General features: G+C 46.2%; 5 protein-coding genes and 2 non-coding genes across 9 annotated transcripts; 4 read left to right on the top strand and 3 right to left on the bottom strand.

Moving 5' to 3' along the window:
• Positions 1 to 247: 247 nt before the first annotated feature.
• Alp2 (Alkaline phosphatase 2) lies at positions 248 to 2,230 on the top strand. Its single transcript, NM_137810.1, has 3 exons — positions 248 to 673; positions 826 to 1,516; positions 1,586 to 2,230. The coding sequence occupies exons 1-3, from the start codon at positions 266 to 268 to the stop codon at positions 2,101 to 2,103; spliced, it is 1,617 nt and encodes a 538-aa protein (NP_611654.1). The 5' UTR covers positions 248 to 265; the 3' UTR covers positions 2,104 to 2,230.
• A 411-nt stretch (positions 2,231 to 2,641) lies between these two features.
• Positions 2,642 to 4,541, top strand: Alp7 (Alkaline phosphatase 7). Its single transcript, NM_137809.2, has 4 exons — positions 2,642 to 2,757; positions 2,816 to 3,165; positions 3,230 to 4,250; positions 4,316 to 4,541. The coding sequence occupies exons 1-4, from the start codon at positions 2,685 to 2,687 to the stop codon at positions 4,501 to 4,503; spliced, it is 1,632 nt and encodes a 543-aa protein (NP_611653.1). The 5' UTR covers positions 2,642 to 2,684; the 3' UTR covers positions 4,504 to 4,541.
• A 648-nt stretch (positions 4,542 to 5,189) lies between these two features.
• On the bottom strand, positions 5,190 to 6,727 carry asRNA:CR45376 (antisense RNA:CR45376). Its single transcript, NR_124688.1, has 2 exons — positions 6,432 to 6,727; positions 5,190 to 6,320 (listed from the first exon to the last, which is right to left on the bottom strand).
• Swim (Secreted Wg-interacting molecule) lies at positions 5,564 to 18,418 on the top strand. 2 transcript variants are annotated; one of them, NM_137808.3, is made up of 4 exons: positions 5,564 to 5,745; positions 16,380 to 16,573; positions 16,668 to 17,653; positions 17,732 to 18,418. In NM_137808.3, the coding sequence occupies exons 2-4, from the start codon at positions 16,408 to 16,410 to the stop codon at positions 17,873 to 17,875; spliced, it is 1,296 nt and encodes a 431-aa protein (NP_611652.2). In that variant the 5' UTR covers positions 5,564 to 5,745; positions 16,380 to 16,407; the 3' UTR covers positions 17,876 to 18,418. The 2 variants fall into 2 exon arrangements, with proteins under 2 accessions (NP_611652.2, NP_726176.1); NM_166519.2 differs by lacking the exon at positions 5,564 to 5,745 and adding an exon at positions 15,080 to 15,201.
• snoRNA:Me18S-C1968 lies at positions 10,861 to 10,966 on the top strand. Its single transcript, NR_003825.1, has one exon. It is a non-coding gene; the product is annotated as a snoRNA:Me18S-C1968 (small nucleolar RNA).
• Vps35 (Vacuolar protein sorting 35) lies at positions 18,349 to 22,263 on the bottom strand. Of its 2 annotated transcripts, none has more exons than NM_166518.3 (8): positions 21,915 to 22,263; positions 21,529 to 21,718; positions 20,734 to 21,467; positions 20,440 to 20,675; positions 20,045 to 20,383; positions 19,427 to 19,990; positions 19,184 to 19,367; positions 18,349 to 19,121 (listed from the first exon to the last, which is right to left on the bottom strand). In NM_166518.3, the coding sequence occupies exons 1-8, from the start codon at positions 21,972 to 21,974 to the stop codon at positions 18,960 to 18,962; spliced, it is 2,469 nt and encodes an 822-aa protein (NP_726175.3). In that variant the 5' UTR covers positions 21,975 to 22,263; the 3' UTR covers positions 18,349 to 18,959. The 2 variants fall into 2 exon arrangements, with proteins under 2 accessions (NP_726175.3, NP_611651.4); NM_137807.4 differs by having other exon boundaries at positions 18,477 to 19,121; positions 22,141 to 22,263.
• Positions 22,264 to 22,342: 79 nt separating this feature from the next.
• Positions 22,343 to 25,097, bottom strand: MED16 (Mediator complex subunit 16). Its single transcript, NM_137806.4, has one exon. The coding sequence runs from the start codon at positions 25,022 to 25,024 to the stop codon at positions 22,568 to 22,570; it is 2,457 nt and encodes an 818-aa protein (NP_611650.2). The 5' UTR covers positions 25,025 to 25,097; the 3' UTR covers positions 22,343 to 22,567.
• Positions 25,098 to 25,152: the final 55 nt, after the last annotated feature.

The raw sequence follows: 25,152 nt of genomic DNA, 5'->3' as shown, positions 1-25,152 counted from the left end.
CTCAGCCAAACGAAAGTCGAGTGATCTCATAACCCATTACTATTACAACGGGTAGTGGTTTTATAGAGGGATGGTCATGTCACTTACAGCTGATCTTCCTAGAAGTCGGGAGTACCAGCAGAGATAAGTCCAAGGGGTATAAAGTGGGAATAAACCTAATTTTAGGTATTCCTTGTTTTGAATGCAATAATCCGGTGCAGGGCATATAAGACCTGGAAATTAGACGGGATCGTTGTAGTTCGTTCGGTATCACTGCAGTTGTAAGATGCACATCTCCCAGAGGCGCTGCCTTTATCCGATCTTTCTATTCCTGCTGGCCTTTGTTGGCACAGCACTCGGTAGAGTCCAGGAAGTGCACAATGTGTTGGAGTTGACGGGTCAGAAAGCCAGCAAGCTGAGGTTCTCCACGGACGTGGCCACGGGCAAGTACACTCCGCCGGAGGAGATGGATCCCCAGTTCTGGTACAAGCTCGCCGACGAGGAGATCGCCAAAAGGCTTCAGCTACCACAGCCCAACTCCGACAGGGCCAAAAACGTGATAATGTTCCTCGGGGATGGTATGCCAATTAGCACAGTCACAGCTGCTCGCATCCTGAAAGGACAACGCCAAGGAAACACTGGGGAGGAGTCCTCACTGAGCTTCGAGAAATTCCCCTATTCGGGATTGAGCAGAGTGAGTGTTTGCATAGTACCATAGACCAGTAGTAATGATAGCAAAAACAAACCTTAACCTTTTTCTTTATCATGGTGAAGTTCACAACGTGTGCCAGGACCATAAAATCCCCACATAAGTGCTTTATTCAAACAAAAATATTATCTTTACAGACCTACTGCGCCAACGCCCAGGTTCCCGACTCAGCCTGTACTGCTACCGCTTATCTGTGCGGCGTTAAAACCAACATTATTAATATCGGAGTAAGTGCAGCAGTAAACTTTAACAACTGCACCGCCAGCCAGGATCCCGCGAACCGCCTGACCTCCATTGCGGAATGGGCCCAGAATGCCGGCAAGTCCACGGGATTTGTGACCACCACCACACTGACCCATGCCAGTCCCTCTGGAGCATATGCCAAGACGGCCAATCGAATGTGGCAAAGCGACACGGATGTGACCAGCTATGGAGTGGATGCCAGCACCTGCGTCGACATGGCCACTCAACTGGTGACCCAGACGCCCGGCAAGAACTTCGAGGTCATGTTCGGCGGCGGAATGGGCAAGTTCCTTCCCAAAACCACGAAGGATAGTCACGGGAAATATGGCGAGCGATCCGATGGCGTGAATCTGCTGTCCCGGTGGCAAGGGCTCCACGATAAAGGTGTCTTGGTCACCAATCGCAAGCAGCTGCTTAACTTAGACGTTTCAGCTGCATCCAGCATAATTGGTACCTTCCAATCGGGCTTGATGGACTTTCACATGGACGCTGATCCCACCTATCAGCCCACTCTCTCGGAACTCACCGAGGTGGCCATCAAGAAGCTCAGCCACAATGAAAATGGATACTTTGTGTTCATAGAGGGTAGGTTCTTCTTTGAAAGTATATACCTCTTAAATATATACACTAACAACAAGTTTGAATGCATTTTAGGTGGCCTCATTGACTACGGCAACCACTACACGCAGGCGGGATACGCCTTGGATGAGGCCCTGGAGTTCGAGAAGGCCATTCAGTTGGCTCGTGAAATGACCAACATCAGTGACACGTTGATTGTGGTGACCGCTGATCACGGACATGCCGTCAGCATAGCCGGATATCCTGGAAGGGGTACACCTATCCTTGGACTCAATCAACACGACACAGATATCAACGGAGTGAAATACTCGGTGCTAAACTACGCAGCTGGACCCAATCAGTATCTGGATGAGCATGGCCAGCGCATTCCTTTGGATGATATCCTTGGCCCCGATGACGCCATATCACCAAGCTACATCGATAAAGAAATTGGAGTGCACTCCGGGGAGGACGTGGGTATTTGGGCTTCTGGCCCGCAGAGTCACCTTTTCACCGGAGTGATGCAGCAGAGCACCATTCCCCACCTGATGGCCTACGCCTCATGCGTTGGTAGTGGAAAGCAGGTCTGCGGGAGCTCAGGGCGGAAAACCTGAAAGATACCATGGAATATATTCTACTGTAACTATAGGAGATTTGAAGTAATCCAAAAGACAGCGCATGTCCTTTCTTTAGTATTAGGCTTTCTCACATTTTAATAAACCGTGTACTTATACTAATAATACATTTAAGATTATTCTTCTACCCAAGAGTTATCACGATCTTTTCGGTAATCTTATAGTAATCACAGTTATGGTGGCATTTGGACGCAACCAGTCCCATTAGCTCACCTTGAGTGTGGGATAGGGTCAGTTTGCATGGTTCAAACTCTTGGTGCCGTGCCCACTTTTGGAAGCCACGGGTATGTGCTCGCAGCCCATTGGTCTAGAATTTTGGATGGTAGCTGGGTCTATTGACTCAAAGGCCATAAAATATTCATAAACTCTAAAGACCAAAAGACCATGTAAATATGAAACCATAAAGTGAGATTTTTTGGGCGCGTTTTCACTGCGGGGATTATGCCATGGAGATATGGCTAACTAGATAACAGAGATCTGGAAGGGTTAATAAATAGCCTTTTGCAAGAGTGTGGCAGTAGTTCAATCAGTTGCCCTGAGCGAACCTCATCTTTCTGAAAATGAAGACTTTCGTAGCCATTAGCCTGGTGTTATGCACCCTGGTGGCCACCTCCTTGGCTGCTTCCATAGACAGTAAGTGCAGCAGTTGGACCCTGAATTCTAGAGATATCTCACTGAATTCCCTTTCCAGTGCCCGAGATCCATAATCAGTTCCAGCTGGTGGGAGGATCGGTGAGCACAGCAAAAACCCGCGAAGGAAACCTTATCGACCCAAATGCCATGGCCAAGGGAAAACCCGGACCAGAGGAGGAGAAGAACGCGCAGTTCTGGTACGATCTTGCCTACGAGGAGATCGCCAAGCGCCTGGAACAGCCACAATTGGACAAGAGGAAGGCCAAGAATGTTATCCTGTTCCTCGGCGATGGCATGTCCCTGTCCACGGTGGCAGCCGCCCGCATCCACAAGGGTCAGCTTAAGGGCAATACCGGCGAGGAGGACTCCCTGAGCTTCGAGAAGTTCCCCTACACCGGCCTGAGCAGGGTGAGTGATATGCTCGGGATTTGGATTTGAATGAGATAAGTATTTAAATATATCTTTTCCGTAGACATACTGCTCCAATGCCCAGGTTCCCGACTCCGCCTGCACTGCCACCGCTTACTTGTGCGGTGTGAAGACTAATATCGTGGCTTTGGGAATTACGGCGGCAGTGAGCTTCAACAACTGCAGCGGCAGCGAGGATCCGGCCAATCAGGTGGACTCCATCGCAGCCTGGGCCCAGGCTGCTGGAAAGGCCACTGGCATTGTGACCACCACCACTCTGACCCACGCCAGTCCATCAGGTGCATATGCCAAGACCACCAACCGATTCTTCGAGAGCGACACGGATATTCTGACCTACGGCGAGGGACAGAACGATCCGGCCACCTGCACGGACATTGCCACCCAACTGATTACCCAGGCTCCCGGCAAGAACTTCGATGTGATGCTGGGCGGCGGAATTGGCAAGTTCCTGCCCAACACGATCACGGATCCGTTCAACAAGAAGGGCGAGCGTTCCGACGGAGTAAACCTGCTGTCTCGCTGGCAGGGACTGCATCCCGGCGGTGTTTTAGCCTACAATCGTAACCAGCTGCTGAGCGTGAATGTCTCGAAGATCACCAACCTGATTGGTACCTTCCGCTCGGGAGTGATGAGCTTCAATAAGATGGCCGATCCCAAGGAGGAGCCCACACTGGCGGAAATGACGCGCAAAGCAATCGAGGTGGTCAGCAAACGCGATGGTGGCTACTTTCTGTTCGTCGAGGGTGGACTCATCGATTATGGCAACCACTTCAACTCCCCAACCTATTCGCTCTCAGAGACGCTTCAGTTCGAGCAGGCTGTTCAGGAGGCTCTGGATATAACCGATCCCGAAGAGACCCTGATTGTAGTCACCTCCGATCACGCCCATCCATTGACCATCTCTGGTTATCCTGGCAGAGGAACCCCCATTTTGGGTCTCAATCAGGATGACACCGATGTGAATGGAGTTAAGTACGCCACTCTCAACTATGCAGTGGGAACCAATCAGTATCTGGATGAGCACGGCCAGCGCATCGATCTTACGGATCAAATTGGAGCGGAAGGTAAGTGAATTCTACTTTTGGGCGCCTTGATAAGTGATAAGCGAACCAATCTGCTTTCCTTCTAGACTTCATCCACCCCAGCTACATCCACGGCACTATTGGCGTTCATGCTGGCGATGATGTGGGAATCTTCGCTACTGGTCCGCAAAGTCATCTCTTCACCGGCGTGATGCAGCAGAGCACCATTCCCCACCTGATGGCCTATGCCTCCTGCATTGGCAATGGACCCACTCTCTGTGACAATGAGGACTAGAATTTTAATGAATCTATAATATAGAGTATTTGGAAAGCACCCTGCTCTCACTTTGATTTGATTCTGGGGGAGCACTTTGCAGAAATCAATAATCAAATTGGCCCGACTCCCGTAATTTATTGCACGAGTCTGCCGAATTGACTTCAATTTAAAACGCATCAGCGAAAAGACAGACACTCGCAGATGCAGATACAGATACAAACAAAGATTTAGATAGATTGAGCGATCGCATCGATTTGTTGCCAGTCGATGGCTGTCACTTGTGGGGGGTAAGGAATAAATATGAATTCGCTGAATGTCAGGTTCAAGCATTGGCATTGCCGACACTTGGGGATACGCAGATACACAGATATGCCGTAGATATATAGATGCACAGATGTAGATATATTGACTCCCACACGCATCTGGAGCAGCTCCTTCACTCGCTCTGACTTTGACTTGTAATTGTTTGCTTGTTTATGGGTTTGCGCATTCAACAGAATTTATTTAAATGCGCTTGACATGAAGTGAGTCGAGATGAAGGCGCAGCTCCAGACAATTAAGCTTAATGTTTTCTCGTTTCTTACGCAATTAAGGATCGCTCTGGCCAAGGCGGTGTCCTCGATCCCCAACGACTTCAATAACTCAATTATTCGTCTGCACACACAGAAAATATTCCGATTCGTACATTGAAATATTTAAATTGCCAAAAGAGGAACATATTAAAATGTTTATTGTAGCATTTGTTTAAAGTACTAAAGTAGTGATCTTGTTAGTGAAACTTATATTTTAAAGTAAGTTCATTCCAGCTCATTTTCGCTCGTGCCTTGTCCTTGTTTCGGATTACTTTGAGTCTTTATTTTGGGAATTTTTGTTGTTTAAAAGTTCTGAAAAATTCGCTTGTTCAACGATTGCTGGCTCAGCGAAAAGTGGAAGCCAGGGGTTCGTTTACTTAGTGTTGTGGTCGTAAAACGCAAATCGCTTGTCGGCAGCAGCTTGTCGGCTTTTAAAGTCGCGTCGTTTCCCCATTCGCAGTCCTCAGATCGCAGTTCAGTTTGCAGCTCAGCTTGGTCTGCTAACTTGGCTCAGTCTCAGTTTGGGTTCCAAATCTGTCGCGTGCGGATCAGATCAGTCTTTACAGTTTATGCCCGATTTGACGCTAATTTCAGCTGACTTTTCGTCTGGCTGGCTAATAGTGCGCGAGTTTATCTTTAACGTTTGAATCTCAGTTTCGGCGATTACCAACTGAATTGTGTGTGACAGGTGAGAATTTGTGGTAGATAAACTTACAGATAAACCGAGTCCAGTTCGAATTGCAACGCAGAGCAAGTGTTGAAATTGTAATTGAATGCGTGGCTCGGCGGGAAATCAATATCAGATGGATTGTCTCCGGATTTGCGGTTAACGAACAGACATTCGAGTCGGAAAACAACAACAGGAGGATCTCGTTCTGTGAGCTATATCAGTTGGCACTTGCTAATTTGCTAATTAATCAGACTAAGCAAACAGCCCTATACCGAGATATGACCTTAAATATTTGCTCTACTTTGGCCATTTAAGCCGCGCAATCCGTTTAGATAAAGAGCTAACCCATTTAGCCCAACTATTTCCCCTTTCGCCAGCGCCAGCTGGAAATTTGGACGGCAAACACAAACATTTATCAGAAATCTGAGCAAACTTGCATTTTCCACGGGACGCACCGCTAGAAAGTCTGGAAGATGCTTGTGCCACTTTGGGCCAAGATCGGGTCTGGCCAAAAGCGCTGATGGCGGTTCGTGGGTGCACAGCAGATGGAGATGCATTCACCAGATACGGATGCTAAATCCGCCTGAGTCACGCTATTTATAACAGCAAAAAAAAAAAACAACAAAATAATGAAATCTCCACCGACACGACTGCAATCGATCATCGCAGAGGAAAGCGGTGGGCTTTTGGCACCGAATTTTTACCTAAAAACCAAATAGACAACCTGGGGATTGCGTCTTATTTTCGATGTGCAGCTGGAATTCCTCCGGCGATGTTTACTTTGGGCATTAGCTTTTGCTGCCGTCAGGCGAACATGTTATTCTAGTTCTGTGTATTTTGCTCTACTGACCGTGAACTTGAACAAATGGAAATGCAAATGCAACCCATACAAACAGGCGAATGCACTATCCTTTGGATTTGAAGTTAAGTGCCTGATTCGGTGAGACTGAAGCTAGCGTAACCCCTGAGAAGTGTCAGGTATCAGTGGGCAAAATGTGACGATTCAGCTTTATAATCATGGATATATGTATCTCTATGTAAATATGGCTGGTCTCTAAGGTTAACCAGAATTCGGGCAGGAAGCGAATTGCTCGAGCAATCTGTAACGAAACACCATCAACAATACAAACCAGAGCAGCCAAATATTCAATATTATATAGTATCGCAACTAATCCCATAAATTTGTTAGTTTTCATCTTTGAGCGGACAAAGCAAACACGCAATCCGGTCCAGTTCCGGCACCTCCCCCCACCGAAGCCCCTACAAAAACAAATAACAAAAACAAACCGAAAGCAAGCACACCTGACAAAGGTGAGTGAGCAAAAACCCAGAAACATGGCTACTGGTCTTGTCCAGGTGATGTCATATTTATCTCTGTTCGCGGGATGGCTGGCGCTTCTGGGGCTGGGGATCTTGAACTGTGTAGCATAATGGCAGCTCCGAAATGAATTCCTCCTCCCTGCCATAGTTACGATCCTAACGTCGCCGATCCAATTTGCATTTACATAATTCTCAGAGACTTTACGACTCGTTAAGTATGTGCCACAACCCTCAGGCCTATTTGATTACCTTTGTGGGATTTGCATAATCAATGATTCGAATAGCTCAGATTTGAGAGCGACGAAAATGGGGGAAGTGCTAGTGGGGGCCCACTGTAGACAGGGGGGAACGTGACGATGTCATTAGGCAAAGCGCCATTTAAATGGATTGGCCTGGGCAACAGAACACAGCTCAGCTAGAAAATCGGCAATTAAAATGTAAATTGCATCACATGCAGTTTACAATTGCTCCATCATCGTTTTGATATATGGCTCATACGCACCGTTGGCCGACTGCAGCTCGGCGGTTAAGGTTATTTGTGAATAGTGAGTAAATATGTTAAATGCACACATTTATTTATTCAATCGCAATTGACACGCTTTGGGTGTTTTGGGTCCGATCGTAGCATATTTTCGTAATTGATTCGAATCGTTATTATGGCTATTACGATTACTACAATGTGGTTATGAGTCGCCGAGGGGCTTGCATGCGATTAATGGACACCCACACCTCTCGACACTGAACTTTAACCTTTCCCAGGTGATGGAATGTACATATCGGTATTTTTATTTATTTTACCTCCTATTTTTATTCGCCATTTGACGAGAAGTACGATCTGCTGTTGTCACAGTGCTTGCCACCGCCGTCGAATTTGATTTACGGCACGTATCGACTCCCATTCAATCAGTGATTCAATGGCGCTAAATGGAAAATGCATTTAGCTATCACTTGGCTGTCAGCAGGTTGACAAATGACGTCACCGATGATTATCGTACGCTCCATTGCCAATTGCAAATACGGATCTACGTGACGTCACGGCCCACCTGCACTGCAGCGCTAGGCATTTCGGCCCGGTTGTTATTTGGCCAAGAAACATGGCCTATTTGCTTTTCCCAGTCGATATTTGTGGCCCATTAGCAGTTCACACCTTGGCAAGCGCTAAAGTGGCGCCCTGCGATCGAAAACAGGGGACCTGTTGGCACTTTCAATTATGCACGCCGTGCTAATTGAACTTGGCCAAAGTGAAACCCCAGTCCAGAAAGTGACAGCCAGTCAGATCGAAAGATAGAGCGAATAAAGCCATAATAGTTCATGAATGAGTAGTGGACGTCGCCTAAAGTGGGAATTGTTTCTCCATCAGATAGTTAATTCAAACGCCTCTAACGACAAGAAATGTTAAATACTGTCAAATTATTTATTCATATTTTTAAGCTTAGGAAGAAATATTATTATATTTTCAGTCAATTTCATTCAATTTTCTCTACTGTATTTGTTGATAAAAATGCGGCAGCTCTTTTAAGCAGAAAGGTCTTCTATTCTTTGGGTGTTTTTTTTTTTTTGGCGACAATTAATTTATGTGATATTTTGTTTAGGTACTCTTTTTTTCATCCGTTGCTTTTATTATTCCGAGGGCAATTAATTTATGATGACATATCGCCCATTACCATCACACAAAGTTCTTGGGCAAACTGCGCAAAATAATGGAATGATATGTAACTAAACAACAATTGGGGCGACATTGTTGGACAGTTGACGGGCGTGAAAGAGGTAGGCAAATATTATTTTTTGGGGGTTCGGTTGGAGGCGCGTCACATTCACAAATAGCGGAACACGTATTCAAAGAGCTTTGCAATGATTCAACTTAATAGCATTTTTTGGTCAACACAAAATACATTAAACACGATGAGCGAATGCGTTGTCATCTTCGTGCAGACATTGACACTGACTTCTGAGCTGAGTGTCACTGACATTGGTTGGGGCCGCAATAAAATACACACAGCTCGTACATGAGTCCGCAAACATATTCAGATACAGATACAGATACACAGATAGAGCTGTATCTATCGCACGCCAAATGATTCGCACTTGGCATTGACAATGACTTTCTGGCCGCAACAATGGCACAAACATCCGCGAAAGCGACAATAGTCGCCAACTCGCACGTCAAGCGATCACTTTGGGTTTGGCGGTTTGGTGATTTCGGTTAGCTCATTAACCCATTTAACCCGTTCAGGATTATGGGGCATGTTACGCAGCGATCTAAAAATAGACACTCCAATTGAATTTTAGCTCTAAAGTGTTTACTTACCTATAAGTAATAACTAGATCTAGAAGACATGGAATACAAAAGATTAAGTATAGGTATATTGAAGTCAAGAATGTTAAAATTAAATCACTCTTCATTGCAATATTTAAATACGTTTATTATCCCCGTGTTTTTCTTCGAATGCAGGCACTTAAATTGTCATTCCCTGTCGAAAAGTAAAAGTAATTGCTTGGCCACTCAAATTCAACCATCTGTTTGAAATTAAAATTTTTGGCAGACCCCAAAACATTCGCTTGTTAGTTCACGTTTCGCCCAATATTCGGCATAGCATCGCAAATAGGTAGAAATAAATTTCGAGAGGGTAATTTTCAAATGAATTTGCTTTAGGCCGTAATTCGCTACCTTTGCGATTGATTGGCGTACAGAAGAAAGTGCTCAGAAAAGATTCGTCATGCGAATCACAGGCAAAATCGCAATCAAGTCGGCTATGAATAGAACACCGAGTGACACCAACGCTCCAGACAGACAAACCGCTTGTATAACATTCGGATTTGGATTCGGGTTCAGATAGGGGCTCAGATATATATGTAAGCTATGCAAATCGGAGGGCGGGGCCGCTGCCGAGATCGCAGATACCAGACTTGTCCCACTGGCCTGCTCCAAGTGGAGACCCCTGAGACCGTAGGCGTTGGAATATGGGACAAGCCGTATCGAAAGCACTGCTCTCAATATAATTAAAACATTTGTCGCGATCGCATATGCTGGGCAATTAATAATAAGTACGATTGAGCCACTGCAAATACCGAATAATTGAGGGGAGTCGAAGTCTGGAACTCCCTGATAGCACACTTTATCGACTTATTTTAGTAGAAGGAGTACAAAATTCCAACTACAATCTAGTTTATAATCAATGATTGACGGGTTACATAAAATAAGAAATCAAAGTTCTATAGAACCAACGAAATTCTGAGTATTCCACTTCCTTTGCTTGACGAAAATATCAAAGAAAGAAATCGAGCTATTATAAAAGTACATATTAGTTTGTTTAACACTAAGTAATTGCACATTCAGCACATACTAGCCCAAATTGACGTCACTAACTTGTGGGGGAGTAAACCGCTTAGTTTCGATAATATAAGCCCCAAAACTATAACGAGCCCCGGACTTGTAAACACATCTATTTTGGCCGCCGTTTTATGAGCCCCACAGTTTATTTTGGTTCCCTTGGCTGCAGCAATTTAGAAACTTGATGGCAAGGCATTTAGCTTGAGTGCTTGCTAGCACCACCGCAAATTAAACGGCTGACAAAGCGACCGCGATAAACACAAAACTCAAGAAATCCACACACTTTCATAATAAAAGCGACAAGCGAAGCGCTCATTAAAATTCGTCCAGTGGAGCTCAACAGCGCTGTTAGCGTAACAGAGCCCCATAACATTGCTGTTGTGCTATCAACCAAACATTCCACCACCACGCGGTGTTTATAATTCCCAACCAATTTTGGCCCTTTATGAGCGGAACGAGGCATATTTCTCGTGCAATTCTTGCGAGAGGTGACGATTGGGTTCGATCTCGCTATATAATGCTTGAGGGCCTTGTTCTCCCAACCAATATGTTACGACTTACGGGACAGCCTTGAAAACATCTGATCTCGCCTTTGTTTCTGAATGCATATGAAATATTATACAACCTGGGTATGGATTTTAGGAGATATGATGTCGGATCTCGGTTATGATGATTGACAAACTGCCCAATTTGGGGAGTAGCAACTGAGTGGCTGACACATACGATAATTACTAATCAACTGCAAACATACCAAAAAGAAAAAAATTAGCAACCGTTTTTCAAGTTGTGTGGGGGCAGTTGAGTGCAATTTCCGAGAGTTCTACACCTGCCCAGCTACTAGATCTATGGGTTTAGCTCTAAATATAGAAGCTTACACAAACATTCAACACCTCTTGAATTGTTTCCGATGAGCGAATTATTAATTATCAACAACAACATTTGAGAAAAACAAAAATCAATTCCAGTGCTCGTGTTTGGAGAACAGCAGAAGTATTCAGCTTTGCTTTAATTATTTTTATTAGAAAATGTAAACAGGAAAATGATTTTGCGCGATTAATAAAAAAGGGGATTCCCTACTAAATTCAACGACAAAATGTAATAATCTGCAATACTGCCCCAAACTTAATTCAATACCAAGGATTCTGACGCAGCCATAAAGAAATCAAGTGGAAGGCCGAAATGTTCTATTTTGAAATTTCCACCTAATGGTTTAGTCTGCGATTAGCCAAAATATACATATGTAAATATTTTCCAGCCAGCCGTAAATAATCCAAACTCATTTAACAATGACGTCGGTCTGAAGTGTTTGCAAATGTTTTAAAATTAGCCGCTTGGCTGCTTCGATTGCTTTCCAATCTTGTGTGAAATAACTCTTAAAAATAGCCAAAAAGTTTGGTATTTGGCGATTAGATTTTGCGATAAGGCTTAGATCGCAAAATGTAACTCCAAGCAATGGAAATGCAAAATAAACTGGCCATCTGAGGTGGGGTGTGTAGTGTAAAGGTGTGGGGTTTTGCACCCGGAAACACTATTGAAACCGTAGCCGATCAATAAATTGGCTATCAAGCAGCTGGCCGATAGAAATAATAAACCAATTGTCAAACTGTCAAATTCGCAGCACTTTTTCTGCACTCGCATAAATAAAATACTTTGGCGCAACAACAATTCGCGTATTAAATATGCCTGACACCTCTGTCTTCGCATTGTTGTATCTTTTATTATGTTTGCTTAATTGTTAATATAATAATTCTCGTTCAATGTCAGACAGGCGAGCAGAAAGCATGGAAATTGCATAAAAGCTAGTAGAGTGGCATGCACTCGATGCCCCACAAGTGGAGTGTAATTGAAACGAATCGACAATTTGAGACATTAAACACAAATATGCCAAAAAAAAGTGACCTCCATTGGGTCGGGTTCTCTTCTCGTTTGTGGCTGCCGACCGAGAAATGGTCCCAATTGACAAATGAAATTAATTCAATTCGGTGGTATTTCGTCACTACTTGACCAACATTCCACCGAAATGGAACTGATGCGAATATTGCGTGCCAAACTGGGTGACCTCGACCTTGAAGACACATATCTCACTTCGATTTATTCGTACAAATTCCTGCCATACCTAGACGAAAGTTCTCGGAAATTGTAATTGTAATTAAAATTGTGAAAGATCCAATCAAAACAAATATACCAATACACACTGCAATCATGCCGAAATTCTCACCCAATCGATCCGCCCAAGGTTGCAGTTTCGGTTCCAGCTGGTGACCCCGAATGCCAAGGAGAAAGCTGAAATTCCTGCTGGTTTATACTTCATTAATTGCTTGATCAACAAGTTCAAAATTCTCTTACGGAATTGCACATAAACAAAGACAGACCGTTAAAGAATTGAGCAAATAAATACTCTTTTTAATGATCAGTAAATTGATAATGGATGCTTGAAAATGCCTTGCCAACTCTCAATGAATTCTGGCAAATATTTATGCATTCTTTGTTGAATTTGCCTTGCCTTGCAAGCCATTCGACTCGGAAACGATTAACCACAGTTATTAATTTCTGAAAATAGCCTCCTTCGCAGTCCGATAGAAATTTCTTCAAACAAATATTGTTCGAATTTCGGAAAAATTCCTTTCGAATTTCGAGAGTTGGGCAGAGCTGATTAAAATTCCGTCCACAACTTCTTAGACAATAAAGAGGCATTCATTCAGGGGGAATCTCTCGATTTATGGCCAAAGTTTCCCCACTTTTATGTCGCCTAGCCAAGCGAACTTATCAGTTGGCGCTATGACGAAATACCATGAATCTGTCCACAAAATTGAACAATGTAAATCGTGCCGATAACATCCGCGATAAGGAAGTTACATGTCAGGTGGGATTGCCAATGGATTGGCTTGTTCTTGAACTAGTTTTGGGTATCGAAAATACGTCTCTTCCGCCTATTCCCGCTCCAGGTACTTGTGTCCAACAATTTAGCACAGCCATATGACTTCAGTGCCATGGAATGTCACCAATCTATACGGCCGGAATACCAATAAAATGCCATACCACCATAGCATACCCACTCAAAATAATGCTAATCAGGGGGCCAATTAAATAATGGCATAATTATGTTTGTATAAATACCCGCTAATTGATTGCCCAGTTTTAGTCAGCAATTCGCGATGATAAGGCAGTCAGTCAGTCGACGACACATTAATGACTTCATTTAACCGCCAGATTGTCATCAATCCGTCACGTTGATGCATAGCATAGTTCGCTTTAATTGCATTCCGAATTCTACGACGTTGTCGTGTTGTCAGCGATTAGCTTTCGGCACTACTGAAACTGAGATATGTACGTACATATAGCTTCAGGAATTACTCATCGTTTACGTGAAGGTCAGGAGAAGCAAAAGAGGCATTGCAAACAGTAAGACCAAGATAATTTTATTAAGTTTTTTAAACTTATTTGCTCTTGGTCTAAACTCATCCGTGTGGTGAATGCATGGGGAGAAAGGAACATTACCCCGCCGGTTTTTTAACTTGACCATTAGACGAATCATTCGCTTCGGTCTCCATTAATCTCTTCGAGGTTTCATGTCCGCTTTCAGCCACAGATCGTAATTTGGTCGGCAGTTTTCGGACAGATATCGCTCATAAAACCGAAGTTAATGTCATGCAAATCGCGTCGGGCGACAGAGCGACTTAATGTCGTCTGATGGCTTTATTTCACACATTGAGGTCTGATTTGTGTTGCCCATTCGGCGGTGGAGACATGCTTTTAATTAGCTTTCCTATTTTTTCCAGCTTTCTTAGTTTATTAAGAGGAAATTTATGATTCACTCTATCGTTCCCAATCGAAAGGGAAATATTTACATTACTATTGGTGATTCAATTCATTTTACTTCCGGCTAAGAGGGATTCATCGAAAAGTAAATAAAGGTTGACGGCATAGTTTGTTTTGCTGTCGGCGTAAGTCGTAATTGGATTATCCTCTAGATGACGAAGCCCAGTTAACTGAGATGATGCGGTCTATATGGCACTGCAAGTGCTCTTAATGATAATTACTCGTATGCAAAGAGCAGAAGCTCCAGATCGAAGTTAAGTGAAATGGCAGACACATTGTCGATGATCGCAAACCCAAAAGACAGAAAGTGAGATATGAAATCTATAAGACACAAAATGTAGATGGTATGCAAATTTCGCACTGAATTGGCAAAAAAATTAAATTTATTTGATTACTGTCCAAAGGCCTTGAACTCAAATTGGGTTAAATTATCACACATTTATATATCTTATCAATTGCGGAACCAGATAAGTGCAAACAAAAACAAGCTAATATTAACTGCGCACAAAAATCCGGCGAGGAATTTGTACATAAAAGTGGGTTATACCAAACATACCAATTATCCGCCCATTCCCGTGCCAATTGCGTTTGCCAAAAACGGCCAAACATTTTGCCCACCGAGAAACCTTGGGATGCGCTCTGTTAACCCATCAGATACAAATAACGTATACGCAGTAACAGCAGGACGGCTGCCTCACTCTCACTCTCTCTTTTCTCTCCCTTTCGCTCTGCCAAGCAGACCACCTACGCCACCATAAGCTATAAGCTATATAGCCTATAGGTCCCGAGATCGGGCGGCAGAGCAGCGCTGCCAGCAGCAATATTAACAGAAGCAGCAGCAGCAGCAGCAACCTTATGTGGTGGCCCATAATTCTAACTGAATTCAGTCAGCAAGCAGCCGCGATCGGAGCAAGAACACCGCGCGACAAGGAAATCGAAATCGAGTATATTAAATCGGCCACAAAGTGCGGGCATTTGACTTGAATTGTGCAAACTTACGAAATGTTAGTATTCCGCACGGTAACTGGAAGAGTAAACGGTGCCCGAAACCCATTTTGTTTACCAGACTGCTGTGTCAGCAAACGAAAAGATTGTTTGGAGTTCAATTTATTGGCTGGTATTCAGAATATCTGTGGCTCCATCGGGCATAAACATTGTCGAAATGTGTCAACAATCTTGGCCCATCTGCAAAGGAGTTGATTATTCCCGCTGTTTACTGGGCTTCTAATTATAGAACCCTCGTCACGGCTCAAACTACAATTCAATTTGATTCTTTTCGGCGCGTCGTATTCGTGCCAAAACTTTATTGCCAATTGACTGGGTCATTAATTATCAACACGAACTTTCAAATTAATTATCACTAAATTAAAAACGGGTTCAGCATTAGCGAACAATCGATTAAAAAAAAAAAAATATGTATATTCGTATATTAAACCGTGGGGTGGGGTGTATGTTTGAACACCTTCGAAACTTTTGTTTGGCAAGCAGCACTCGTGAATCAGAAGATTTCCAGATATATTAGACGGTGGGACGCTCGACAAAAATGCTTAGCCAGCAGGCGAAACAGGAAAAATCTATTTGCAATTTGCATTTATTTATGAAACTTTGGGTTCGCGTCGTATTCTCATTCTTAAAGATAAACGAGTTTAATCTTCGTCTTTACCTCCAGAATTATCAGCGGAAAAGAAATATTTGAAAGCGCGAAAACAACAAAATGAAATAAAGGGGCGCTTCGAGGAGTGACTTTGTTGGATTTTTCGATTGGTGTGCGCAAATTTGAATTCGCTGCCGAATCAAAGAGACCAAAACGGAGCCAGCAAAAAGTGGGGAAAAAGAAACGTTTTTGTTTAGACCGCGGATCGCCAAACCAGCTGGCGTCATCAGAATATATTTGGTGGAGCTAACTGTTAACTGCTTGGCTGTGCGCGGCCAGCGAATTTCTGATGAGGAACTGCCCGTATCCAAGAGATACACCAATTAATTATCCCACCCAGACCGGACGGGTTTCTCAGTGCCTGACTAATTTTTCGACTGCGTTCCACGGGTCGTATGCGCGATATGCGAAGTAGTCGTGTATTCGCCACGCTAATTGTTGACAAATTGCAAGATGTTTATCTGGCTGTTGATCTAAGCGATAAGCGATATATGCAAAATTATAAATTCCGCACATATTCCGATTCAGTTGCAGATTAGAGGTCGTCCAAAGAGCCATGTCCATCAAGTGCGTCCACCTGGTGGGCCTTCTGGTCCTGCTAATGGGCGGGGCCAACGCCCTTTTCGATCACACACTGAAAAGGGACTTCCCAGGTCCTTACTGCGCACGGGAGAACACCTGCTGCAAGGATCGGCACGACGGCTGCTCGGTGCCCATCTCCAGTATGTATACAATATTACACTTAAAATCAATAATCAAATTGGTTATTTGTCATGTATATTGAATGATGACCTGAACTCGAACTTTATCTTACAGACACTCTATGCTACTGCGATGAGTTCTGCGATCGGGACGACTCCAGCGACTGCTGTCCCGACTACCGCTCCTTCTGCATCGGCGAGGTGGACCCAATCATCTCCTGCGAGCACAACGGCGTCTACTTCAGCAAGTACAATACCACGTGGGACAACTGCAACGAGTGCCGCTGCCTGGAGGGCGGCAGCGTGCAGTGCGACGAGGATCTGTGCCTCACCGACGACGCGATTGTGCACAGCGTGAACTCGATTCACAGACTGGGCTGGTCTGCCCGCAAGTATGACCAGTGGTGGGGTCGCAAGTACTCCGAGGGACTAAAGCTGCGTCTGGGCACCAAGGAGCCCACGTACCGCGTGAAGGCGATGACGCGTCTAAAGAATCCCACCGATGGCCTGCCCAGCTCCTTCAACGCACTGGACAAGTGGTCCAGCTACATCTCCGAGGTGCCCGACCAGGGCTGGTGCGGTGCCTCATGGGTGCTGTCCACCACCTCGGTGGCCAGCGATCGCTTCGCCATCCAGAGCAAGGGCAAGGAGAATGTCCAGCTGTCCGCCCAGAACATCCTCTCCTGCACACGCCGCCAGCAGGGCTGCGAGGGTGGCCACTTGGACGCCGCCTGGCGCTACTTGCACAAGAAGGGCGTGGTCGACGAGAACTGCTATCCGTACACACAGCACCGCGACACCTGCAAGATCCGCCACAACAGTCGCTCTCTGAGGGCCAATGGATGCCAAAAGCCGGTCAATGTGGACAGGGACTCCCTCTACACGGTGGGTCCGGCCTACAGCTTGAACCGGGAAGCCGACATTATGGCCGAGATCTTCCACTCCGGTCCCGTACAGGCCACCATGCGGGTTAACAGGGACTTCTTCGCCTACTCAGGCGGTGTGTACCGCGAGACAGCAGCCAACCGAAAGGCGCCAACTGGGTTCCACTCGGTGAAGTTGGTGGGCTGGGGAGAGGAGCACAATGGTGAAAAGTATTGGGTGAGTGTCGCTATCACTTCACTACTGCGCTTGCCACAGCCCTTTATTTCATTGATCTTGTCTCATCTTTCCAAACAGATCGCAGCGAACTCGTGGGGATCTTGGTGGGGCGAGCATGGCTACTTCCGCATCCTACGAGGCTCCAACGAGTGCGGCATCGAGGAGTACGTGCTGGCCTCCTGGCCCTACGTCTACAGCTACTACAATGTGAAGTCGGCTTAAGGGGAATCAGAGGGCCTACGCCTCGCACCGAGCAATCTCGAGCTATGCAGAAATTAAAACAAATTTATCTCATGCTTTAAAATTTTCCATTTGCTGCTATATGGCACTCAAAGTGAATTAGGCGCTTCTATCTGTAATGTTTATGCTTAGAACCTAGTGACTAAAAATATTAGCTTTAAGTTGCGCATACGCACCAAGTTAACTGCCCGCAGTACCAGGCCTGTCCCTAACCACTCTCACCCACTAACTGGTCTCGAAGCAACACGAAACTGCCACCCAACACCGCTCCATCCCCCGAATACTGCCACACCAATCAGAGGAACCGGAAGGACACGAACATCCAGCACCCTTGTAGCGCATGTGATTGATGGAAGGACGAATAAGGACGCGGAGCTAGATTCGATCGGCGAGAGTCTGTAGGATATGTACGAGTGCGAACTCATCGTGTATTGTAAATGGAAGCTAAGTTAACTGATTGATTGATAGACCGATGGAAATTAGTCGGCTTATATATTTTTAATAAACGAATTACTTTACATGTTTATCGCTGACGAGTTTTGATTCACTGTAGTCCAGGCCACACATACAGGCGCATTGTTTTGCGAAAACAATTTGGTCTTAACTTTATTTGTAATACATATTTATACGTAGCGCGTGGCGATTCGTGAACCAATTCGATAATGGTATGTAAGATTTTGTTTAACAATATTTTCACATTATTTTTTAGGGAAGGTTTGGAGATTAAATATGGTAAATTAAAAATCCTCTGGGGTAAATATACGCATAGCTATCATACTAAATAAATTGGGGAAATAATCAAGAATGTTTTTACTTTGCACTTACGATTACGATCGAAATCAAATTGACAAATCAAAAGTTGGTCGAAGGCCCACAACTTTCCTAACCATGGAATTTAGTTTCACACACAAGCAATTTGAATACTCTCGCAGAGCTTTGAATAAGTCTAAACGGTCTACGAGCAAGTTGATAACTAGCTGTATAAAAACGGGCCTGGCTGATCCTCCTGCAGGGCTTTAGTAGCGCTTGGATGCTTCCCAGGGTTATCCAAAGTGGGTGCGCTGGGCTAATTGAGAGTTATGCCCGCAAAGGAGACCTCCAGCGACGAGTCATTGGATTCCATGCGACTGCGGATGTGTGCCAGCGTGTTCTTGTAATGGCTCTCGATCTGTTTGGTCTCCTCGCTGGGCTCCAGGTTGGGCAGCTCCTCATTCACCTTGGCAATTAGCTGTAATATTGAAATTCTATTTAGTTAAATGGACTTTTCAATTTTCAATGAGCTATAGTAACCTGGTTGAGCATAGCCACAGTGATAAGCGAGTTGCCGCGTTCGAAGTAAAACAGATAGTGATTCAGCAGCTCCACATACAATTGAACTTGCACTCCGGTATCCAAGCACTGCGAAGCGATGCGAGCACCCTTCTTTAAGCAGTCCAAAGTTCGCTTCTCGTCACGCATCTCCTCGCCGTTTTGCCTGGTAGCGAATTAAGTTATATCAGTAAAATTTCAATCAAGATTTCATATCCAACTTACTTTCCACTCCAGAAAAGCGCCGCACAGGCCACAACACCGCGACATTGATCCGGTTTTTTCAGCAATTTTGAAGCAGCCAGCGCACAATTCGTCCTAAGCGGCTCAGCGTTCTCCTCGCCAAAGCAGGACATTTGTTCAAAAGTGGACATGATGAGCGTTATGGCTGCAAGCTGGGCCTTTGAGTCGGAGATCTCGTCTTCGTAGAGGGAGAAGGCCTGGGTCATGAATTCGTATGCCACCGTTTCGTGATTCGTATAACCGATCTCCCCAATGACCAGGGCACCTTGCAGGTATAGACGCAGGGCTAGGTCTGCGAGATCGGCTTTGGCCAGCGCACTGATGGTACTGTGGCAGTATTGCACGATTTTCTGACACTTCTTGTCCCAGTTCTCATCCTGCTCGGCGATCGCCTTGTACTTGAAGGCCAGCTGATAGGCGGCGAAGACAAGCGGAGGTAGGACATGCTTTAGCCTTTGCCCGCCCCCATTTCCCAGATGCTTTCGGGCGGTCTGCAGCATTTTATACTGCATGTCCGGTTCATCTGAGCGCATGAGGTGAATAAATCTTAAAAAGGGAAATGATTTAGAAATGTTTTGTGCGAAGGAAATAATAACCTACCGTGCCACAACCCCCTGCTCTTCGGCAAACTCCTCGGCATCCGGAGTCGTATTTCCTGCTGCCGCGCCGTTTTCTTTGTTCGTATCATCGTCCTTAATCAACGGCGTAATGATGGTCAGCAGACTATCCGCCTGATCAGCTGTTGGAACTAGGGTTTCGTTGTCCAAGATGTTCATAACTAGGTACAGGGCCAGCGATTTACGGGATGTGTAGTCAAACTTTTCGAGCAGCGGGCAAAAGTTTTGAAGTTGAATTATGGTCAAGGCGTTGTTGTAGAAGTCGATACAGATGCGCAGAAGGCGCGATAACTCCTGGTTTACAGATAGCAAATGGGAGATGCTGCAAGGAATGAATATGTAGCAAACTTGATGCTCCCCTATTAGAGTTCAACCTACTTGTTCATGTTCATGCGCTGCAAAATTTGAGCGGTTGTGCCCAGCACCTTATCTACATAGTCAACTCGATCGGGATACACTTTCTGAGCCAAGCTCAGCAGAGCAACCTGCAGCGATATGGTGTCCTCCAACGGCATGTCCATTCGGGTCTGCACGATGTTAGCCACTTGGACACTGAAAACTTCAAACAGTTCCACCTCGGCGGGTATGATGGCATCGATGGCATTACCACTTGTCTAAAATATAAGTAGTTTAGATATTATCTTAGCGCTGGAAGCGACGGGGGAGGCTTACCTTGCCACTTCGCTGGTTATAGGCAGCCAATCGTTCGATTAACGATATTATGATGTTCTTCACATTAACACCGGTCTCCAGCTGAGCGCAGGACTTTAGGAAGGGGTCAAGTGTCTTTAGGTGGAACTCGTCGGGGAACACCTGGATGATGCACTCCATTAGGTACTCCTGTGCAATTGCATCGCGACAGCTGACCACCTGCTCCAGGATGCCGGGTAGAATGAGTCGCTGGTAGATTTCCAGAGTGGCCGACTCCAGCTGGGACAACCGCACCAGATTAGTGCCTACCAGGATCTTTAGTTCCTCACGCTCCTTCTCGCGACGCGTCTTTTCGCTGGAGTGTCCCTGGTGCTGCATGCGGACCCACAGCTTGTTCATCTCGGCAAAGTTGGTCAGCACGAAGTCGATGGCATCATAGACATTGCCCTCGTGCTCGTTCTCCTCAACCATCACATCGGGCAGGATGTTCCGGGTGCACTGCAGCAGGTAGTTGCGCAGAAAGAGGCCTCGCAACGGATGCTGGACACCGCGGCACATCTCGACCAGGTCCTTTAGAATGCTGCGCTTCAGCGTAGGGTCATTCTTGATATACACAATGCCCACTGTTATGAGGAGGTACAACCGCGGCACAATAGTATGCGAGTACTGAACGAGCTCGTACAAATCCGTTTTCTTGTCGATTTTCTCGCTGAGGTACAGCTCCAGGTGGCACAGTTCGTTGGTGACGGCCATGTCTGCGGTTCATTTAAATCGATTAGATCTGAAGTTGTATAAAGACGCTTTGGTTTTACTCACACAGCTCGTAGTAACTTTTGGGGGAAAGGACGGAGGTCCGCAGCTCGCCCAGCATGGTGCTGGCGCACTTGAGCGAGTCCAGCATACGCTCCTTATCCAGAAAGTGGTTCATTTGAAAGGCCTGCTTCCTCGCTAGTCCAATGGCTTCAGCGAGCAGCTTCTCCTGGTCATCCAAACCATTCGGCATGGTCTGAAAGGACAGATGGTAAGCAATATTATTGGCTAAGATATACATATAAAAATAAAATAAACTCGAGATAAGCCCACTTTACTCATTCCCGGAAGAAGTCCGGAAGTTGAGACGAAGGATTGACCAAATTGAAGATAAGTGGATTAACGATTACACATATCCAAGATTCGTAATCTGGGATTGGCGGAGTATTTACCCGGACGTTGGCGGCACTGGGAATCTGGCCGCCGTACGAGGAGGAGCTCCAGGGATACATGGACGTGGGATTTGGACCGGGGGGGCGTTGCTTCTCACCACAGGCAGCCCTCTTTTGACGTCGACAGGGTGGGCACTCAGCACTCGGTTAAGCCTGGACCTGGGGCACTCGGTTCTCTAGGAATTTCGACTTCTGGCGACTACAGGTTGCACCTCGATGCACTTACCATTACTGCAGCGTTAGGGCGAAGTGAAATAAGCCAATTATTCTGAAAATATCTATTTGCAGAGGAGATATCGATTGCCGACAGCCGACAGACACATTGGACGTCCTGATATCGATTGACATGCTAGTGATGCAAGTTCTTCGATATGTTGTTGTTGTTAATATCAAACCGTTAGCAAATACACCAACCACAATTCATAGATAGAGTTAAAAAATATATTTTATTCAAATAAATTTAGTTTTGAAATAGTGAAGTATGGTGGTGACTTCTCTGTGGCTTAAGTTTTTTGAACGAGCACGTCGTGCAAAGAAGAAATATATTTAGTATATTAAATTTCTTGATTTCACTAAAATTGCTGGCAATCATGTACTTTTATTTGAAGCTTAAATCATACTTAATAACTAAGGTCATTGCTCACATAGATTTACTAGTGAACCTGCTTCCAAAAGCCCCCACAGTGGCAGTGCAGCCACTTACTAAACCACGCCTTGAGGGCCGACGTCTTGGCCACTTTGCTGGCGTTATTCACGAACACGAATCCGCAGCGGGCGCATCTCCGAATGTGGCTGGGTCGGGCGCCCAGTTGGAGATTGCTCACGCCATCCTTCACAGAGCTGGCGAAGACCACCTCCTCCGTCTCCATGTCCTGCAAGCAAGTTGGCTCCTCCATGGAGGTGAACTGCAGCTGTCCCGACTTTACGGCCGCGAATCCTTGGGCACTCAGCAGCGTGGTGGGGTTGAACTTGGTGGGCTGGGGAATTAGGAGCTGCTTGGAAAGCAGGCTGCACTCGTCCAGCAGCATTTCGTCCGGTTCTGCAGGATTCTGGGCCAGGCGAGTAAGCAAACGAAACAAGATCACTAGCACATCGATGTTGTCCATCGTCTTGGTGTAGACGGGCAGGCACTGGGTGTTTAACAGGCCCCAAATGCGGATCATAACCAGCAGCTCGCGCAGACTGCTGATGGCCACGATGTCTCGGCTGATATCGTAGCTAGGCCGCTTTCCGGAGAGCTTGGTCTTCATTACCTCCTCGGGCAGACGATGCAGCATGTTGAGTGCCAGGTCGGTGACCCACTGAATCAGTTGCTGTAGACTTTGCAGCATCACCGGCTCCACTGTAAAGTCCTTGGCGTCCAGGTTCAGCATCACGGTGTCCACATCCGGAATGGATTCGGCCAGCTTGATGGCCAAGTTATCGGCAGGTCCTTTATCCTGGAAACCCAGATCAGACGGTCGCAGGAGGCTCTTGAATGTGGTGGATATTGCGTGTAGGATAATGAGATTGTCAAACTCCTGCTGCTGCATGCGGCATATGTTGGACTTGAGGGCCAAAAAATTAGCATAATAAAAGTGCCGCACAAAGGAAGGTTGCCGCGTAAAGTTGTCGGTTAGCTTCTCCACCAGAGCCTCCAGGTTGCCTAGATTAAGGAGTAGCACATCGCTGGCATCGCAACCTGTAACGATGCAATATTCCAGAAGTAGCAAACCAGATCCTCCTTGCTTCGGCAGAGGTGCCTGCATGGCGTAAAGTTGTGCATGGCTATCAAAGATTAGGAGAATTTGGCTGCTAGGTGTCAAGTCGCCGCTAACGAACTTTACTGCTCCACTGGCGTCAGATAACCTATCAAACTGGGTGTGATTAAGCTGCTTCATCGAGTTGGGCTCCAGCACCTGGACGCTGTTGTCCTGCAGAATGGCGTACACTTGGCAAGAGTCCGGCGTTGATACCGATAGTCGTGTAACGCTGATATCCGCCAAGGATGCATTTAGTTGCACTTTGCCCACCTGCTCCCAGCTTTCCGATTGCACGAACTCATTTGGCTTGTTGTTGGCACCTCCTCCACCCTGGAGAAGGGCGTGGACACTTTGGTGACGGCGTGTCAATGTCCATTGCTCCAGTTGGCTGCCAGCACCATCTGGACAAGCGTAGGCTATAAAAATCACATCCTCGTTGGCTATTCGCGTCCATTTTAGGTGACTGATCCGCCTCCCGTCAAGAGGACCCAGAAATATGCTGGTCTGGGACTCGGATTTGATGGCCAAGTGCTGCTCCAGACCCAGTTCGCCCTCCAATGAAAGCGAGACCTTAAAGCATTGCACCAACTGTTGCTGCCAGCCACAGCTGAAAGCGATATTAAGGGCTCCCGATGGACTTGGCGTCATGCTGCAGTGTTCGATGAAGCTGCGCGATATGCCGATGCTGTGGAGCGCGGGTGTCAACTCGACGACCTCGTGGGCAGGACCATCAGCTCCTGCGGCGGATGTCTTTTGGATTGCGGGGAGACTGAAGGCGGCCAGCAGGCCTGAGGAAGTGAGTAGCACGCATCCCTCGCTGGCCACTCCGCCAAATCCGCTGAGAGTGGGCCTCTGCTGCTCCACCCGCTCGAACTTCTCCGCATAGTAGGTGTGATCCTTCTTCAGCGCATTGAAGATCACTCCTTTGCCATTCTGAAAGAACTGTGCTTCTATAATGTCCTCGCTGGGCACGGTGGCGTAATACTGCAGCACCCATAGGTTAATTGACTGGTTCCTCGGCTGCCAGATCTCGACGCGACCGCCGACGTATCCAAGCAGCAGTTGCTCCCCATTGGGACTCCACTGGAGGACGCTGATAAGCGATTTGGAGGAGCACACCTTATAGTATTCCCACGGCGTCACGATGTCGCACACGTACACATGGCTGTTGCTCGCGCCTACGGCCAAACCCGCTCCCGGCAAGGATCCATCGCCGGCATCTCCTCCGTGGGAAGCCGGAAATATGGCGCTCTGGAGGGCGCTAAACGCAACGATGTTCCGTGCGGAGACTGAGCAGAGGACCTTCTTGTGCGGAAAAACGCTGTCCTTGCTGAACTCCTTGCCCTCCACTTTGTACAAAATCGTCATTTTTGCAGCGTAAACAAAAACCAAAGCGGACTATTATTGTTTTGCACCCGGCGTCTGCCAACACTACTCTGTGAAGAACTTTACAGCACTGTTTCGCGGGTGTTTAGCGCTTTTCCACTGCATTTTTG

This window comes from Drosophila melanogaster, chromosome 2R (genome assembly GCF_000001215.4).
Source record: "Drosophila melanogaster chromosome 2R".
Taxonomy (NCBI): domain Eukaryota; kingdom Metazoa; phylum Arthropoda; class Insecta; order Diptera; family Drosophilidae; genus Drosophila; species Drosophila melanogaster.
The sequence above is the reverse complement of the archived record's forward strand: the minus strand, read 5'-3'. Positions and strand labels throughout refer to the sequence as shown.